The following is a 19,366-nucleotide window of genomic DNA, read 5'->3' as shown; positions in this document are numbered from 1 at the left end:
GGCTTTCTGGTCCCATCACCCAGAGCAGAACAGGATACTAGTTAAGATGATTTGGATCCATTTAAAAACTTCCAGGGGCCCTGCACCGAGTTGCCTCCAATGGGAAAGGCTGTGCAATAGGAGTGGTTCCAGCTGTTCGTCTTCGAGGTGGTTCAGAGTGAGGACTCCATCAGGGAAGGGATGAAAGACAAACGTTGATCTGAGGATGGAATCTGGAGGTGGGGGAAGGAATAGGGGTTGGAAACAAGGTGCAAGAGGTAAGCAGAGATTGCAAGACTGCTTTAAAGTGCTGCTATTAGTTTGCTAGGGCTGCTGGAACAAAGCACCACAGACTGGGTGTCTTCGCAGCAGAAATGTACTGTCCCACAGCTCTGGAGGCTAGAAGTTCAAGATCAAGGTATAGTAGAGTTGGTTCCTTCTGAGGGCTGGGAGGGAAGGATCCGTTCCAGGCCTCTCTCCTTGGCTTATAGATGGCTGTCTTCTCTCTGTCTCTTCACATCGTCTTTCTTCTATAGGTGTCTCTGTGTCCACGTTTCCACTTTTTATAACACCAGTCATGTTGGATTAGGGCCCACCCTAAGGACCTCACTTTAACTTGACTACCTCTGTAACGACCCTATTTCCAAATAAGGTCATATCCTGAAGTACTGGGGGTTGGGACTTCAACATATGATTTTTGGGGGGACACAATTCCACCCATGACAGGGCTCACGATAAAGAAAAAGTGCAGGGATGTCATGATCTCATTATGTAACTACTATACATAGACATAAACCCAGTCACAGCACATGCAGACAAAGACAGTCAACCAGGTGTTCATCTCCGGGTGATGGAATTTAAGTTGATTTTTTTTATCATTATGATTCTTTGAGTTTAAAATTTTTTACCTTGAACATGTATTCGCTGTATAATCCAGAACATATTCTGACAAATAAACATTAGTAGGCGGAGGGGAGAAGAGTAAAGCTTGCAGAGTTCAGACTCCCTGGCTCCAATCCTGACTCTGCCACTTTGCAGCTCTGCACCTTTGGGTCAGATACTAATTTCTCTGTGCCTCTATGTCCTCATCTGGAAAATGGGAGTAGTAAGTAGTACCTCATAGGGTTGTATGAAGATTGTATAAGTTAATATGTGTAAAGTGCTTTCAAAAGGGATGACAAAAACATTAGCTGTTATTCATTTACTACACTGATATTTTTGAGCTCTCACATGTACTACACTAGATGCCAAAGACAGACAAGTGTACAAATAGCATCATAATGGTTAACACACACTGAGCCCTTTCTATGGGCCAGGCACCATTCTAGGACATTTATGTGTACTTGTGCATTTAACTTTCACCATAACTCTCTGACATAGGTCCTATTTCTATTCCTCTCTTCTCAGTGGGGAAACCAAGGCACAAAGATTATTAAGTGGCAGAGCAGGATTTGAATACACAGCCTGGTTTTTAACCATTTCATTGCCACCCCCCAAATGCATGCAATAACAGGCTATAGGAGGCCTAAGATGACTGAAGTCTGCCCGGACATTGCCAGTCATGGCACATAAGCTATTTAGGTAGAAAAGACACTTAACACTTACAGACAGCATTTCATTACTGGGATCAGGGCATATCTGCCGCCACGGCTTTACCAGATGGTGTCTCTCGCTGGGCCCACGGGTGCAGATCTGTAGCTTGTAGTCCGCTGGCTTCAAATGGATCCTTCCACCTTGATTTTCCCTTTACAATGATATTAACATTTGTGGGTCAAGTACCATGTTCACCCACTTATTTTGTTCTCAAAAGGAGCCTGTGACTCAAGAGAACCGAGGTTCAGAGGGGTTTTCACAACCTGCTCAAGATGACACAGAGAGGAGGGGACAGAGCTGGCACTGGAAGTTAGGTCTCCAGACTCCTGGCCCACAGCTGCTCTTTTCCTGGGCCTTGCAGCCTCCGCAGGGATGTGCCCTCCCCCGGGGACAGCGTGGGCACCAAGGAGTTCTCCCTGGGACAGAAGAGCTCTTGTGTGGCTGGGGAGCCTCTCCCCTGCCCTGCCTCCCTGCCTGTCCTGCTCTCGGATGGCAGGGTCCAGCTCTGTGCTTCCCCAGCCGAGGACACAGTCCCTGGCATAAATATTCCCACATGGTCGGGGCTGGAAGGGACCTGGAGATTGCCTGGTTTGTAAGCTTTCTTAAAGCAGCAGAACCCTTTTCCAAGTGGAATTATACATGGAAGCCCAACGCAAAACACAGATAAAAGCAGCTCTGTCCAAACAGGCACGGGGTCCTGACTTTCACCTTGCCCTGCACACGCTCCTGCAGAGGAGGCCCCTGGGAACCTCCTGAAAACCCTGGACTCTAAGAAAATTCAGTGTGGAAGCTGCCAGTCTAGTCCAACTACACACACCCCCTTCCCCCGCCCACCCTACCTCTTACCCCTGGAAAGGCTGAGACTCAGAGAGGGGAGGTGAGTTACTCGTGGACCCCAGAGCCAGGATCATGAAGACAGGTCCCCTGACTCCATTCCATGCCCTTCCCAGCACCCTAACCTCCTAGCTACACGGCAAGTGTTCAGTAAATATTTGTTAAATGAATGTGTGAACTTTCCAGAAAGACTTCCATGGTTTTCCCTGTCCCAAACAAACTTCCTCCACCCTGAGAGCCTTATTGGTTCCTGCATTGGTCCCAAGCACAGAGCACGTACTCCACCAACACTAGCTATGCAGGTTGAGAGCTACATTTAATACCAAGACTGGAGCAGGGCTGCGCCATTGTTATGCTGTGGGGCATCAGAGCTGCAGGTGACTTTTCAGGCCACGTTCACTGGTCAGTTTGGTCAACCTCTACAACCACCTACACCGTGCAAGACAACGCACTGACCCTGGGAGACAAAGACGAAGACAATACTAACAACCACAAACACTGACAACGTTTGCAGGCCTACCATATGCAAGGCAAGGCTCTGTGCTAAGAACTATACAAGCTACATTCATCAGGATACATTTGGTGGCAAGCAACAGCAACTCAACTGAGATTAATGTAAGTGTTCAGTTAAGAGCCTGGGTTTGAAATTGTATTTTAAAAATGTCCTTCCAAATTCACAGGGAAGGACATCCACTGATTAGGGAATCATGAATATGAGGGGTCCCTTACAAGGGGGACAACTGTTTCCCTCCAGGTCATGGTGTACTGCAGGCAGCAGGAGCAGGCCCATTCTATAGCCCAGGAAACTGACCCAGCAGAGAGCAGTGTCAGGGGAGGCGTCAGACCACACACACTCTTTTCTGCAGTCCCCTTGGGCTTGGGTGCTGACCTGACTGGCCCAGACTGGTCAGGCTCCCAGTTGCTCGGGGGGAATACAGCCACACTGGTGGTCTCTGCGTGTCTGACCCAGCTCCTCTCACTATGTAAAAGGGGAGCTTGGTTAATGTAAAATGTTTGCCTATCAACCTAGACTTTGGATTTACTGAAGGCATTGGCACAGGGGGGATACAGGGGTGGAGGATAGAGTTTCTTTGTCTTGGTTTTTCAATGATGAGAAAAACCTTGTGCTTCCTGACTTGGAAAGAGCACTTGCCCTGGAGTCAGACAAAGCCGGATTGGAAGCCATTTCTATCCTTTAGCAGACCAAGAGCTTGCACCTCAGTTTATCTATCAAATGGGGCCAATACAACCCATGCTGCAGAATTGTTGTGAGTAATAAATGAGATAGTGTATGTGATCTGGTCCAGCATCAACTAGCACAGCGGTACTGAAGAAATATTTGCTGCTTCCATCTTAGGAACTAAAGAGTTGGTTTTCACAAAGTACAACTGAGGAACTGTCACTAAAGAAACAGCCAAAATTACAGACATAATTAAGAAAACCCAATATGCCAAAATCCGAATTTGCAAACCAAATAAAGGTAAATGATTCTCTTTGCAGTGGGATTCTCCTATTTCTAAAAAAACCCAAACAAACAAAACCCTAGAACATGCACAGAAATTTGAAATCATGTAATGATTTTACTTATCCAATCTTTTCAGGAACATATTTATTGGATAAAAGCAACTTAGTGAAGACAGGAATAAAGACACAGACCTACTAGAGAACGGACTTGAGGATATGGGGAAGGGGAAGGGTGAGCTGTTACAAAGCGAGAGAGTAGCATGGACATAGATACACTACCAAACGTAAGGTAGATAGCTAGTGGGAAACAGCCGCATAGCAGAGGGAGATCAGCTCGGTGCTTTGTGACCGCCTGGAGGGGTGGGATAGGGAGGGTGGGAGGGAGGGAGACACAAGAGGGAAGAGATATGGGAATATATGTATATGTGTAACTGATTCACTTTGTTATAAAGCAGAAACTAACACACCATTGTAAAGCAATTATACCCCAAGAAAGATGTTTAAAAAAAGAAAATTAAAAAAAAAAAAAAAAAAAAAGCAACTTAGTGACAACCTGGGCATCTCCAGCTCCAAGGTGCCCCGGGTCTGAACTCCCACGAAGGGATGAGGAATTTGCTTCTTAAATGAGAGTTAACCATGAGCCTTTGAGATTAAAAAAAAAAAAAAAAAAAAAAGCCCCAAAGACAACCCACAGAATGAGAAAATATTTACAAACGAAGCAATAGACAAAGGATTAATCTCTAAAATATATAAACAGCTCATGCAGCTCAATATCAAAGAAATAAACAACCCAATAAAAAAAAAATGGGCAGAAGACCTAAATAGACATTTCAGCAAAGAAAACATACAGATGGCCAAGAGGCATATGAAAAGATGCTCAGCATCACTAATTACTAGAGAAATGCAAATCAAAACTACAATGAGGAAAAAAAAAAAAAACCAAAAAACCCCCAAAAAACAACAAAAAAAACTACAATGAGGTATCATCTCACACCAGTTAGAATGGCTATCATCAGAAAATCTACAAACAATAAATGCTGGAGAGAGTGTGGAGAAAAGGGAACCCTCTTGCACTGTTGGTGGGGATGCAAATTGATACAGCCACTGTGGAGAACAGTATGGAGGTTCCTTAAAAAATTAAAAATAGAATTACCATATGACCCAGCAATCCCACTACTGGGCATATACCCTGAGAAAAAGCATAATTCAAAAAGACACATGCACCTCAATGTTCACTGCAGCACTATTTACAATAGCCAGGACATAGAAAAAACCTAAATGTCCATTGAGAGATGAATGGAAAAAGATGTGGTACATATATACAATGGAATATTACTCAGCCATCAAAAGAAATGAAATTGGGTCATCTGTAGAGATGTGGATGGACCTAGAATCTGTCATACAGAGTGAAGTCAGAAGGAGAAAAACAAATACCGTATATTAACGCATAGTGGAATCTAGAAAAATGGCACAGATGAACCTATTTGCTGGGAGGAATAGAAATGCAGACAGAGAGAACAGATGTGTGGACACAGGGTGGGAAGGGGAGGGTGGGATGAGTTGGGAAATTAGGTTTGACATAAATACACTACCATGTGTAAAACAGATAGCTACTGGGAACCTGCTGTACAGCACAGGGAGCTCAGCTTGGTGCTCTGTGACGACCTAGATGGGTGGGATGGAGTGGGGCGGTGGCAGGGAGGTCCAAGAGGGAGGGGATGTGTGTATGTGTATGGCTGATTCACTTCGCTGTGCGGCAGAAACTAACACAACATTGTAAAGCAATTATACTCCAATTTAAAAAATGAAAAAAAAAGTTTAAAAAAATGCCCCTTGGAAATTCCCAGCGTAAGTGTTCTACTGTTCTAATCTCATGGCCATAAAGAAAATGCCATAAAGGGAAGTGTTAATAGGACTACGGGAGTGTAACTCACAGGAGGAACCATCCTCACTGGAGGTGAACTGCACTTCTCTCTTAATCAAAATTGTTGATTAACTCTGTAGCCTTGAGCCAGCTAGGTGACCTCTCTGAGCCTCAGTCTCTGAGTCTGATCAGGGCTGGGGGCTAATGCACATCAGACAACAGGCCCGCATTAGGCGTCCCGCTGAAAGGCCAGCTTCCTTCCCTGTGGCGGTCACGCAGGGCCCACCACTACTGTTGCCATGTCTGTGCTCTCAGAAAAACACTTGTTATTTTGACATGAAACAGTCTTCCAAGCTGATGGCTTGAGCAGGAGTTTGACCCACAGTGGAGCAGGGAGAAAGCTTTGCTTTGAAGGACACCAGGCTTAGCTGGATGCAGGTGGGAATGAGGCCAGCAGAGGCACCAAGCTGTCTGCATGGACAAGTTTTCAGACCACCTGGAGCAGATGCCTGTGCTCTGGCAAGTGGGAGACTCTTCAGGGGGCGTTTCTCATCTTTGGCTGCAGGTCAGACTCACCGAGGAAGCCTTTAAAAAAAAAAAAATACGGGTGCTTGGAACCCACCCTGGTCAAACTGAGTCAGAGTCCTCAGGATGCTGTCACGTGGCCCTGCATGATTCCAGGCCATCATCACAAAACCAGACTCCACTTTTGTGACCCCCTGCTCAGGGCAGCCCAGACCACTACAGGGGTCAAGCGAAGCTGCTGTGCCTCTGTCACATTCTTTTGACATGCCGGGACTCTTTCGTTTTATTTCAGTCTCATAAACACTCTTGTGCTTGGCAAGATAGCAGATAAGCAGCAAGTATTTTCAGAAAGAATTTTACCAACGAGGACAGTCAGGCTCGGAGAGATAAAGGAAGCTTGCCCAAGCTCACACGGCTGCAACATGAAGAAAACAGGATTCAGGGGCGGCTCTCTTACCTCCGAAGCTAGTAACACTTGGGTTGGCAATCTGTGGCCTGTGGACCAAATTCAGCCTGCTGCTTATTTCTGTACAGTCGGGGAGCCCAAGAATGGCCTCTACATTTTTAAAAGGTTGTAAAAGACAAAAATAAAAACAAAGAATATGTAATGACAGATGCTATCTGTGGCCTGCCAAGGCGAAAATATCCACCATCTGGCTCTTTACGGGAGAAGTTTGCCAACCCCTGGTTAAGACTGTGACAGATGCCTGCTGCGGAGCTCAGGCTGGGATGGCCGGTGAAATGACTCGGGGATCAAGGTGTCCCTCCAAAGCTTCACTGTCACAAACAGCCTTCACAGCAGTTCTGCCTCTTTAATGTGACTGAGGTCTTCAAAGTCTCTTGCGATCCTCGTTCTGCGGGCTCGGCCTGAAGATGAGGCCTGCTCATTTGGAGGCACCAGTGTTTGCTAGAGCATCCCAGAGAGCTAAGGGCTTTGCAATGTAGCCTGCTTTCCATCAAAGGCTTCCCTTCACATCCAGGGGCTGAGCTCAATGGCTGGACCCCTTTCAATCAAAAGGCAAAACAATGACTGACCCCATCCTCTTACATTCACTCTTATTCGATCCTCACAAAGATTCTGTGAGGTGGAAGAGAGGATAGTTATCCTAATTAAAAAAAAAATCTTTACAGATGATGCAACTATGGCTCAGAGAGTATAGAGATTTGCATAAGCACACAAAGTGGTGGGGCCACTGCTTGAACCTGGTGGTCTTCTCATCTTAAATATCATGCTCTTCTAGGTTACAGCAGACTTGGGTGGGGGGGGTGGTCATCGGCTCAGTGCCCTGGTTTAGAAAAAGTATCCAAAACTTGGAGTTAGGAAAAAGAACAACTGCATGGAGACCCATTAGAGGCTTATCGAGTTTTCTAAGGATGTATTCCTTTCGTTTTGACCTTCTATTTACCGGTGAGCGGAACACTGGATTACTCCAAGGAGATGTGAAATTGTAGGAGACCGGGAGTGGATACAAATGATTCTTGTCTTACAGAGGCACCATGATTTTGTCTGGAAGAATAGATTACAACCCAAAGGTTATAGTTTTGTTGCCTTATAAGATAATCGATTTAAAAATCTTATGCCGGCACACGTTCTTTCAGCAATGATTAATAGTTTTCTATCTTTCGGAACGAATCTTGTCATTCTGCTGGTTCCTTCATCAATGAGTTCAATCCATCTTTGACACATGTTCACTATATATTTGTATGAGAGTCATCTTTTTAGTTTTTGAAAATTATATTTTGACACCCTCATCATGGTTATCCAATATCAAGTCCACCAAGCCGTGGGGGTCATCCTGGGTGTTTGAAGAGTCTTCTCTCTTTGGGTTTATTAATCCACTGAGAGGGGTCCAAGATGGCAGAAAACCTTTGGATGACACATCTAGGTTTAGGTACTTGGCCGCACCATTGAAGAGCTGTGTAACCTTGGCCAAATTGTATGATTTCTCCCAGTCTCATCATCCATGAAATAGAGGTAATACCACTATTTGTTTTAAGAAAAATAACGTAAAATAGAGCACAGAGGTTGAGGATACAATTCTGAGCCAAGCTGCCTGGGTTCACTTCTTGGATTTGTTCTTTTCTAGCTGTGTGGATTGGGGGAAAGCATTTGATTTTATTGTGCCTCAATTTCCTCATCTGAAAAATGGGGTTAGTATCTACCTTTTAGGGTTGTTGCCAGGATTAAATGAGTTAACATAAATAAAGTTCTCAGAACTGTGACTGGCATGTTTTAAGCACTTAATGCTCACTGTGATGAAGAAAATGACAATACTTGTAAATGACCTAGCAGAACTCCTAGTACGGAATTAATACTCAAAATATTGGTAACTGTCAAATATAAAGATGTCCACCACCCAGAGCCAATTGGAATCATGGCAGAAGATCTGTTTACTCATGAAAACAAAGAGGTTCCAAGAAGTCAAGGAATGTTCCCAAGATCATTCAGCTAGAACCAGAACCCAAATCCCATGATGCCCAGGCCAAATTCTGTCCCCTGTACAAAGCCCAGGAGCTAGACACTGAAGGGGAAGTACACGCATCTATGTCATACGATGGCTCAGCCTCCTCCCTGGCTTATTCCCCCTGTAACTTTCAGTGATTCTCCTCCCCAAGGAAGTGTCTTCCTCCTGCTGCTACTCCTGCTTCTATATTTCAACCTGACTTCCATTGGGGACCAGAGGAAAAAGCCAGAGCCTGAGCAAAATATAGCAGGTAGAGGATGGTACCATGCAGTCCCAGATGCAGGAAAAGAGGCAGAGCTGTCCTACTCCCTCCTGCTAACTTCCACTCCCCTGGGGTCCTCAGCTCCATGCTTATGCCTCCAGACAAAATAGTTGAGGATTTCCTTGACAAATGATGAACGAAAAAACAAACCCACACCACACCACATCACATACCCTGCATACCAGACATTCCTCGGACGGTTTGCTTTGTAGGTGACTGGCCACAGAAGGTCTCCACCTTACCAATGACAGGTGTCTGAGCAGCAGGGAGAGACCTGTGCTGCAGGTGCTCGTCCCAGAGTCGAGACACAGGACTGAGATCTCTGCTGTCTACGTGCACATCCGTTACCACTTCTCACCCCCACCAAGCCGGCCATGAGCTGGAGTCCAGGCATGGCCAACATCACAGTCTAGAGGTAGGTTCCAGGTTAAGAGTCATTCAAATATTTACTGAAGACCTACCGCGAGTCTAGCGCCATATTAGGCTCACAGGAGAGCACGTGAGTTAACTCTTGAAAGTGCAAGAGATGGGATTTTCTTGGGACACATTCTCCAGGTTACTTTTATGTAGATGTGAGGGAAGAAGGAAGAAAGGAAGAAAACTTTGCTGAGCGCCTACTCTGTGACCAGTTGCTCGCTGGCCTTTCCCCACGTGACTGCTGTCTGGGGTCAGTTACACTGTGTTGACAACTCAGGCTGGCTTAAACATGGCAGGGATGTCTGTGGTTAGGGACTGGGAAGTCTGGAAGAATTAGAGTTAGGCGAGTTGATCAACAACGTCACCAAATATACAGATTCTTTGATTATCTTCGCTCTGTCATCCTTGGGGTAGGTTCCGTCCTGCGGCTGGCTCTGCTTGTGGTCAGAAGAGGCTTCGTGATCCAACACTGATGTCCGGGGGTGGGTAGAGAGAGGCTGATGCCTCCAGCAGACATTTCCTCCCAGCTCCTTAGCCAGATCAGGTCGTAGCCCATCCCAGAACCGGTCACCACCAGGATGAATGGTGTTGGCCTTGGACCAATCGGGCCCACCCTAGACTTGAGGTCAACTCTCCCAAGTTATTGGTGCGGCTCCGAAGGGGAAGTGGATGTTGGGAGGTGAAGTGCAGTGTTCGGTTCACATCCCCATAGGTTTGTTAGGAAGTGACTTGCTCAAAGCCACGTCCCTCTTAAGTCCAAAGCCCCCATGTGTGTTCTTTTCACCCCCAAGGCCTTACCAGGCAAGAAAAGGGAAGGAGGAAGGGCTAGAGAGTCGAATTTCATCTGCCCTTCAGCTGCAGGAGGGAACTCTGGGTTTATTAAAGAAAGCTCCCTGCTCAGCCTTTCCCTTTTTTTTTCAGATGGCCTCCACATTCCACTGGGATTTGGGCCATGAGCACCATTTATTGTATAGCACTCAGCTCACAGCATCTGAGGTCTTTTCAATATTTCATTAATAACCCCCTACTGGCTAGAGCCCATCTTTTGGATTTTGCTGAACAGTGGTGTTACCAGGAGGTTTCAGGATATATAGGATCAAGTTGCGTTTCCTTGCAGCTGTCTTCGGAAGGGAATCCCAGGAAAGCAATTTTCAGGGAAACTTCTCCGGCAATAGTGTTGCCCTGTGGCATGGTGGGGCCCTCCTGGGGAAGGAAGGGGCAGCTGTGCTGTGTGGTAACTGTTCGGAAACGAACCTTTTATTTATTTATTTTTTGGCCTGTTAAAGTTCAAATCTGCCAGAGTCAAAGACAGCTGATCCCCAGGTCACAAACACTGGTTGCAAACTGCATGGTCTGACGTTGATCACCCAGGCAATCAATCTTCATTAAATTTCTCACATATCCACAGCTTGGTTTTAGGTGCTAGAGAAGCTACATGTGACAAGATATGATCCCTGCCTGTGACCTAGATGAGGCTGCACAGACGAAATATTACCTAGTAATACTAGACAGAGCGCCACATGTGCTAAGGGCACAGGGGAGAGAGAGAACAATTCCAGTGGGATTTTAGAACGGGGTTTCCCTAGGCATGATCCTTGGAACATGTGCCCCTCAAAATATACTGGAATAAAAAAAAAGTGCTCTAAAGCCAATAAAATTGGGGCAAAACTGTATGTTATATGCTCCTTTTGGAGATATCCAATGTATATGGAGTTTCTTACAGGCCCCAAGACACCTCATAGTGAATTAAGGTATTCACTTGTTTAACTTTAATACTATGATTCTTAAATTTGCCCAGGAAACACCTCCTTTTTCCCTCAAGGAAAACAGGAATGCCCTATTAGTGTCCCATGGAACCACACTGCCCCCGCGGCCGAACCAGCCAGGACGCCTAACAAAGAGGACAGCAAACTTGGGTGCCGAGAGCTTTCCTCCCTGGAATCCAGGAACAGCCCCAGTGGCAGAAGTGCTTTCTCAGGAGCCATCTATTCAGCAAACCTGGGGCCCGCCAGGATGCAAACCTGATAACGGGGCCGTCAGGTGGCTCCATGGTGCCCCAAAAAAGCGCCCCATTCATCAGATGAGCCGATGGTGAGCGGGCAGGCATGAAGGGCAGGTGTGAAGATTGTGGCCCCAGGGCAGAGTGCAGCCAGCCTGAAGGGTTTGCTGTGTCTCTCCTCGCTTCTCTGTCCCCTCTTTCCTCCTAAATGAAGCCCCGATCCCACAGAGCACACCTCTGCCCCAACTCATCCCTCCAGCTTCAGGCATCTTTGTGGTCCTCTCTCTCCACCTGTTCCTGCCTGCCTGCATGCCTAGGCCCCAGATGTTCCCCTGCCCCTGGCAGCTAGGCCCGGCCCAACTGCTTGCCATCAACTGAGGGTCTCCTCCAGCCAGCATCCTCCCCAAGAACCCAGCCCACGCCACTCCCTCCCTGACATCCTGCACCCTCCCAGCCTTCAGCCCGACAGTGGGCAACTTGCATTATTGTTGCTTCCCTTGCAGGAGACTGCATTCTTCAGGAAAGTCTTTGAAGGGAACAACTGTGCCTTTTAGTCTTCCCATCTTCCCTCATGCCCACGGAGTCCAGTCTGCCCCTCCCTTCCTGCTTCCCCCGGATGCCCTTATAACATCAGGGGGCTGGGCTACAGGACCCACTCTGGGCTGCCCCAACGCCCAGGCCACAATTACAACAAGGCCCACCTTCCAGGGAGCCCAGAAAGCACTTCTTCAACGTTCAGTTCTAGGCTTAATTGAATCATACTTCTCTTTCTAAAAGTAAGTCCTGGAGTCTCCAGAGAGAGAGGCCGAAGCAGAGAGGAAGCTCCTAATACAGCCGCAAGTGCTGAGGCCTGCTCCTGTCCCCCCAGGTGCCAGCCCCACTGGGCACTTCTGCCCCTGGGCACAGAGGGCTTCTTGCTTTGGGACATTCAGGGAGCAAACCCGCTGCGATCCTGTCCAGCTCAGGGTAGAGGGTGTTCAGACAAAAACACATGGTTAAATTTCTCTGAACCACAGGGTTAACTCAGGAGCACTGGTGGTTTAGCCTCAGGAGCGAATCGTGGTCTGAGAGAAAAAGACCCACAACAGGATTCTGGGGACACCAGGTGAGAGTAAAGCCAAACCGTGCTCACAGTAACCTGTGCGTAAACTGGGCACTCATTCAGCAATCCTCAGGCCGCCCCATTCCCCTCCTACACACGAGGACTCGCCACCCTCTTCTGAGGACCCCACTATCCCCAACTGCCCCACAGTCCCTCTCGCAGGTCCCAGGCTCTACCACGTGCTCATGTGGCTCTCTCTGCTCCGAGGTCCTTCTCTCTACCTCTGCCTAATTTCTATCCAATCTGCCAGGCTCAGACAGCTCCTCCAACAACTGTTGGTTAAAAACATGAGCTTTGGAAACCAACTGGAGTTCGTTTCTGCTTGGTCACCCACTAGCTGTGTGATCTTAACACAGTGATTGGGAGATCCCAGTTCTGCCAAGCTGTGTGGCTTTGGGCAAGTTACCCAACCTCTCTGTGCCTGAGCCTTATCTATAAAATGAGGATAAAAGAGTGCCTATGTGTCATGCTTTACGTGATTGTGGTGGGGACTAAAGGGGGTAATGAAGGTCAGCGCCTGGTACATGTACGTACCTACCTGTACAGTAAGTGCTAGCCATCTAGAGATGAAACCCCTCGCTCCCCTGCAAACAAAGCCTGCCCTGACCCCTGGCAGTGGTCCCTCCTGCTGTGGCATCTCCTCCTGAGAGGCTCTGAGGCTCGCCTCCCATCCTCTTTCCTTGCTCTGAACGTTTCTGGCACAATAACTTGGGACCCAATTTACTCCCGAGTTGCTGACCTTTGTTGGATCCTGAGTTCTCCAAGAATAGAATCCCTCTTCTGATGCGACTGCACAGCGATTCATCTGCTGACAATCCCAGGTGCCCTGGCCTGACACAAGGCCCCTCACTGTGCTCTTGGTCACCCTCCCCTTCATGCCACGTACCCCTAGCCCTGACCACACTGAATTCTTACTTGTCCCCCTAAGCAATCCACCCACTCATGCACGTGCCGTTCCCACTGCCTGGAATGCTGCCCACACCCCCTCCCCCACTTCTCTGCCTGGGAAACTCCTATTCGTTAGGAGTTAGGCCAGATGCCCTCTTACTGAAGGCTTTTCCCAACTCCAGGGCTCTGTCCTCTTTGCCCCCGGCCTGGGCTCATGTTTGTCCTCCCTGGAATGTGACCTTCTCCAGGAATAAGGCAGGGTCTCCAGTGTCCCGCACACAGTAGGTGACGGGGCACTCAGTAAGTTCTCTGACTGTGGGTCAGCCTGATTTAGCTGCAGAGGATCTAAATCCCTGCAGACAGCTTCCAATCCCACACCTGCCACTGCCCTGCCTGGCTGAGTCCTGTGTGCCCCTCTGCAAAACGGCCAGAGCACCTTCCCCACGGTTGCCCAGGGCTGAGGAGGTCGCAGGTCCAGCCCAGCTCACTCAGGAGACCCCAGACATCAGCTCCCCTTACCCCCTCGCGCGCTGCACACCTTGGGATTCCCACCTTCCTATCTCCCTTAAAAACGGGCTAGTCAGCCCCATCCCCATTTTTAAGTCAAAGACAGAAAAACATGACTAATGGGCTTAGAGATTCTAAATCACCATTTCAGGAGGAAAAATAATCCTCTGAGTTGTCAGACATACTGGTGACACTCACTCCGTTGCTATGGTGATTCTGTGACATGGCCCTCTTACGGATGAGATACACCTACGCCTCACATTTTTCCGTGTCTGGTTCCCCCAGATGAGGACTCTGGCCAATCAATCTGCACCCCCATTCCTACAGGAAGGAGGGGTACGATCTCTGCCTCGGCTGCTGGAGGTGAAGTTATCCTTCCAGGGTCAGGCCCTGAGTCAGGTTTGCAGAGGAATTTCTGCACTCTGCATCCAGCTGTGCAACCTTCCCATCAGGTGACACACGTGATCCGAGAGCCCAAGCTCCTTGCCTGGGACCCTTCTTCTTTAAGGGGAAGATAATTGCATCTTCCTACTTATGGTCTATTTCTTATTTGAATTTTCTCCAGAGTCAACAAAGCTGTATGGCATTCAGTGGTTCCCTGCGGCTTTGCCTTGGTCTCACACACACACACACACACACACACACACACACACACACACACACTCTCTCTCTCTCTCTCTCTCTCTCTCTCTCTCTCTCTCTCTCTCTCTCCTCCTCGAACACACTTTGGTGACTAAGGAGCTGGTAGTCAAGGGGGACTTTCTCTCACATGAGAAAGACACAGCCTCCTCTTCCTCTCTTCCACGTTCCTCTCATTCCCATGAGACTTTCACACAGGTTCATTCCTTTACAAATTTATTTCTGGTGACTAAAAAATAATAATACTTTATGTGACCATAAAGACATTACGACCTGGGGCAGAACTTCACTATCGCCTTTCCTACTGGATTTTGCAGCTTGGGGAGAAGGCGGCCGAGGGAAACCCAGCTGCACGCTTTGTGGAACCCGGAGATGCCTACGGGGTGACTGACACAGGGATGTCTGCGGAGGGCTGGGAGGCGGGCTCCGAGGAAGGCAAAGCCAAACCTCTTTTACAGAAAAGCAATGTCTCTCTGTAGGGTTTTTTTTTTCAGTTAGTCCACAGAAGCTCTGCCACATGCCTGTTCCTAAGGCCCATAAACGTATCATGCCGAGCAGACACTCGGAAGGACGGAGCAGTCGTCTCAGGGATGTTTAAACTTGGCACTTGGGGACCCTGTGGGGGGGGAAGATGTCTTCCACCCAGAGACCAGCCCCTGAGGAGGCCGTGCCGACGTGGAACCTGGGCTGCCGGCATAGCTCTCACAACCTCTGGGTCTCTGGACTCTACTGCCTCTGAGCCTGAAATGAACATCCCCCAGTTCCTTGGGCTCCCACAAGGCTCTCAGGGGTGGCCATCACCTCAGTCAGCAGAGGGAAGCTTCCTCCAGGGTCTGAGAGCCGAACACACCGATAGCCTGTGCTGGGGGCTGAAGGCCAGATCCCCAGGCCAGAGCCCAGAACCTCAGTGCCGGGGAAGGTCTGGGGGTTCACGGCCACGGAGGGAGCAGGCTTGCTCCCCACGTCACCCTGCTGCCTGGCTTCCGCATGAGGCTGTGGCCTCAGGATCATGTGGGTGGTAGGGTTTACTCTCCCGGGTGAATTTTGGTTATAATATTTTGATAAGTTAAACTCACTGACAACACACCCAGAACGCAAGCAGGGAGAGCCTATGGGACGCCCTAAGGAGTTTTCCACGATAAAGCACACAGGGCTCACCCGTTAACCACGCGGCTACCCTCTAGGTGGCCTGGGGGGCCCGTAACGCCTGCCTGGAGGGCCGCCCAGGACCTGAGGTACCTGCTGGCGCTGATCACCAGGCCCACACCTGACTGGATGCCAGCAATTTAAACAGGAGCTGCTTATTCCGCTGAATATGGCTTTAGCATCCTTACCCAAAGACTTTTTCTGAAAGGCAGAACCAAGCAAAGCCCAAACTCCCAGATGACTGGGCAGTTCTGAAGCCCAGTTCAGGTTCCTTTTTTGATCTTCAGAGACAACAATTTCTGGGCACAAAGATCAGCTCAGGGCTTCCTGTCATCTCCTCTCATGAGACACACACCCACACACCTGCTCCCCCTTCACACAGAGAGGCATTTCTGTGCTCCAGGCCTGGGACCATTTTTACCCTGAACCCACTCGCTTATTAGATGCTCTGAAATGAACATTCACACTCCAAACCGATTCATACCTCTTATTTCCCTTTGAAGAAAAACCAGAAGCACCCCCCTCACTGCCATCTGGGGACACCTACAGGAGTGCTATTAAATTACACCTAAAGCACAGCCTTTCCCCCATTTCATGAAATGAGGAGAGACCAAGCCAGTCACGAGGCCACTCACGTATGTGACGGAGGGTGGATGGGGAAGGGACAGATGAAAAAGCACACCACACCAGGTGGTAAATGGGAACCAGTTTCACCAAAGCTCACAGCAGGAGAACACGCCAGACGGGAGAATATTTATACAGGTCCTACAAATACCAACTTTGTTCCATACCTGTTCTTTAAAGGCCTTTCCATTTCGCTTGTCTCTGGAGGTTTTTTCTGGTATCAAATGCAGTGGAAGTTTTTTTTTTTTTTGCAGTACGCGGGCCTCTCACTGCTGTGGCCTCTCCCGTTGCGGAGCGCAGGCTCCGGACGCGCAGGCTCAGCGGCCATGGCTCACGGGCCCAGCCGCTCCACGGCATGTGGGATCTTCCCGAACCGGGGCACGAACCCGTGTCCCCTGCGTCGGCAGGCGGACTCTCAACCACTGCGCCACCACGGAAGCCCCGCAGTGGAAGTTTTAAACGACTCTGAGGCAGGGACAGAGAACTCACTGCTCGGCCCTGCCTGGCTCCTGGGATGCCAGGCTATGACAGGGGACAGCTGGAAGGGGAGAAGCAATCACACAGCCTGGAAGAAAAGGGGGCGAGGGTGGGCCATGGAGGAGCACCCCAGAGGCCTGCGACATGAGGCGATTAACACAGCTAGACTCTGAGCCTCTGGGTTGGATTCTTAGTCTCAGAAAGCACCCTGTGCCCGCCTGCAAAGTGTCCCTTGGAGAGAGCCCCCAGTCCACGGGCTAAGATCCAAGAGGGTGCAGCCCAGGACAGCAGTGAAAAGTTGTACTAGCTACAGTGGAAGAGGGCGAGTCAAGAGTGTGTTAGTTTCTCCCATTAGGTGCTAGGGCCCCGCCAGCTCTCTCCTCTTGAGTCGATGCCATCATCCCCAACTCTCTACATACTCTCTCCACCTGCTTCTCATTTACACTGTATTTCCTGTAACTTCCAACTTGTCTGGGAAAAAATTCTACTATGTGGAACACTTACAAGTCTCTTATAAATATGAGAAGCTGTCCAAAGTTTAATTATATTTTAAAACCACGGCACGGGCCACAGTCTGTTAAATCAGGACCGTGGGGCAAGGTCTACAGGTGATACTTTTTGTGGACCAAAGCATCAACTTTCCCTGTGGGTGGAATATTCAAACTATACTGTGAATGAAATACGAGATGTGATAGCACATTGCTGCGGAGAAGCGCAGTTCTTCAACAGTTAGCAGCTTTAAAAAACCATATACCTCTGTCACCATTGTCTTCCCCCGATGAATTGTTTTTCAAAGACAATTGCTACCTGGCGTTAGGATCTATCCGACAAGCCATTCATCCTTCACGTACTGTCTTGGGGAAAGGTTCAGATTAAAGTTAAATTCAACATCTTAAACTGCCCTTCTAAGGAGAGGGCTCCGAAAAGAGAAAGGAGAGGAGGGGGGAAACTCTCGAACTGTAATTCTCCAACCGTAGCCTACAGAAGACAGACTCTGAACATACGATATGCCTTCACCTTTAAGATGGGCTAATGAGCAAAACTATCTTGTTAAAGGTTTGTAATGATGTTAAAATGCATCTAGATTTTGAGACAATTAGGACAGAGAGAAAACATCCATCACGGGTTGGAGGATGGATGACAGGTTTTTTAACAGGATCTTGAATTGTGATCATTTTGAGAGCAGAGAAGCTGACGCGGAACCTAAAGACGAAGTCACCAAGGACTTGCTTTATTGGAGCTGAATCCCCACTTCGAATGCCTAAGGCGGGCTGTTGTACTGACTGTCATCTGGGGGACCTGGGTTTGTGGGGATGAATTTGTATGAACTCAAACAGCCTCTACAGAGTAAGGAGCCCACACATTTTATTACAGCCCCTGCTCACTGAGCCCTGCCAGTCCCCCATACCTCTGCCCCTTTGGATTATGGAGGGAAAAAAAAAAATCATTCGATTTTCTGGGTCACAGAATACAAGTTGGGTCTAGATTGTACAAGGAGCTTACACACTGAGGCAAGAGAGCGTGCAAACAGGGGCAGGAATTCTTCACCCTCTGGGCGAGCCAGTGCTTGAGACACAGCAGGAGGACCCGAGTTGCCCTCCTGGAGTCCACACTGGTTTATGTTTCTGGCCTTTATTAACCGTGTCCAACTCCAACGTCCATCTTCTCCTGAGAGGGAGAAGAGTATCTTTGAGTAGCTATGGCATCAAGGATTTCCCCCGAGCTGTTTGGTTTTCCTTTTTTTTTTCTTTCCTATTCAGATTTCACAGCAGGCCCAGAGAAGGACCAACAGAAGCGCGAGTGTCTGAGGACGATGTAATACTGACTCCTCCTTTTTGGTACCAGTCCGTGAACCCGCGCCCCTCTCTCCTGAGATACAGTGAGGCGGGGTTGGGGGAGATGGCAGAGGAGCTGTGGGTGGAACACACTGTACCGCGTGACATCACCATCATGCAGCTGGTGCCCGACAGGACAGGGGAGCGCGCAGGAGAGCTCAGGGCTCCCGGCTCACCCCAGGGGGAGGGGGGGCAGTTCCAGGGCGGTGCCCGGCCCCTCAGGACCGCTGTCCATCCAGTTCTCGCGCGGCCGGCCCCTTGGGTGCGCCCTCTTGGTTCTGGCCTTAGCCTTCGTCCTCCCTCAGCTCGGTGGGTAGGAATTTATACTGCTGTTGGCGGATCTGGGCTAGTTTTTTCCTTGCTTCTTCCAGTTCTCGCTCTTTCTTCAGCATTTCCTCCTGGGCGGCGATGATCTAGAAGCAAAGCAACAAGCTGGATGGATCTGAAACTTTTTAGGAAACTGCCCTCCCCTCCACTGCTTGCCTCATGAGCTCCCACAGCCTCTGCTACAGTGGGACACAGCCATGTCCCGGGACTAAGTATTCTTAGCTCTGGAGACCAGCCTCCGTGCCACAGTTCGGGTTTTGAGACCAACGATCCAAGACAGTAAGCTGACTTCCGGCCACTGATTTAACAGCAAATATATACTGTGTCCCTATGATGCAGCAGGCTCTGGTGTAAGCACTTTACACGGAATGTCCCATCATCTTCATGGCAACACTGTGAAGTATGGCCTATTGAATGTC

General features: G+C 48.8%; 1 protein-coding gene across 9 annotated transcripts in view; it reads right to left on the bottom strand.

The window, feature by feature from the left end:
- Positions 1 to 18,133: 18,133 nt before the first annotated feature.
- Positions 18,134 to 19,366, bottom strand: part of TLN2 (talin 2) — a 446,949-nt gene continuing 445,716 nt past the window's right edge. For all 9 annotated transcript variants that reach the window (XM_073801108.1, XM_073801106.1, XM_033851753.2 and 6 more), the window contains one exon: positions 18,134 to 19,033. In XM_073801108.1, the coding sequence (XP_073657209.1) occupies positions 18,905 to 19,033 (129 nt within the window). In that variant the 3' untranslated portion in view covers positions 18,134 to 18,904. The remainder of the gene's footprint in view (positions 19,034 to 19,366) is intronic.

This window comes from Tursiops truncatus, chromosome 2 (assembly GCF_011762595.2).
Source record: "Tursiops truncatus isolate mTurTru1 chromosome 2, mTurTru1.mat.Y, whole genome shotgun sequence".
Classification (NCBI taxonomy): Eukaryota; Metazoa; Chordata; class Mammalia; order Artiodactyla; family Delphinidae; genus Tursiops; species Tursiops truncatus.
Note: the sequence above shows the minus strand (reverse complement) of the source record. Positions and strands in the feature narration are given on the sequence as shown.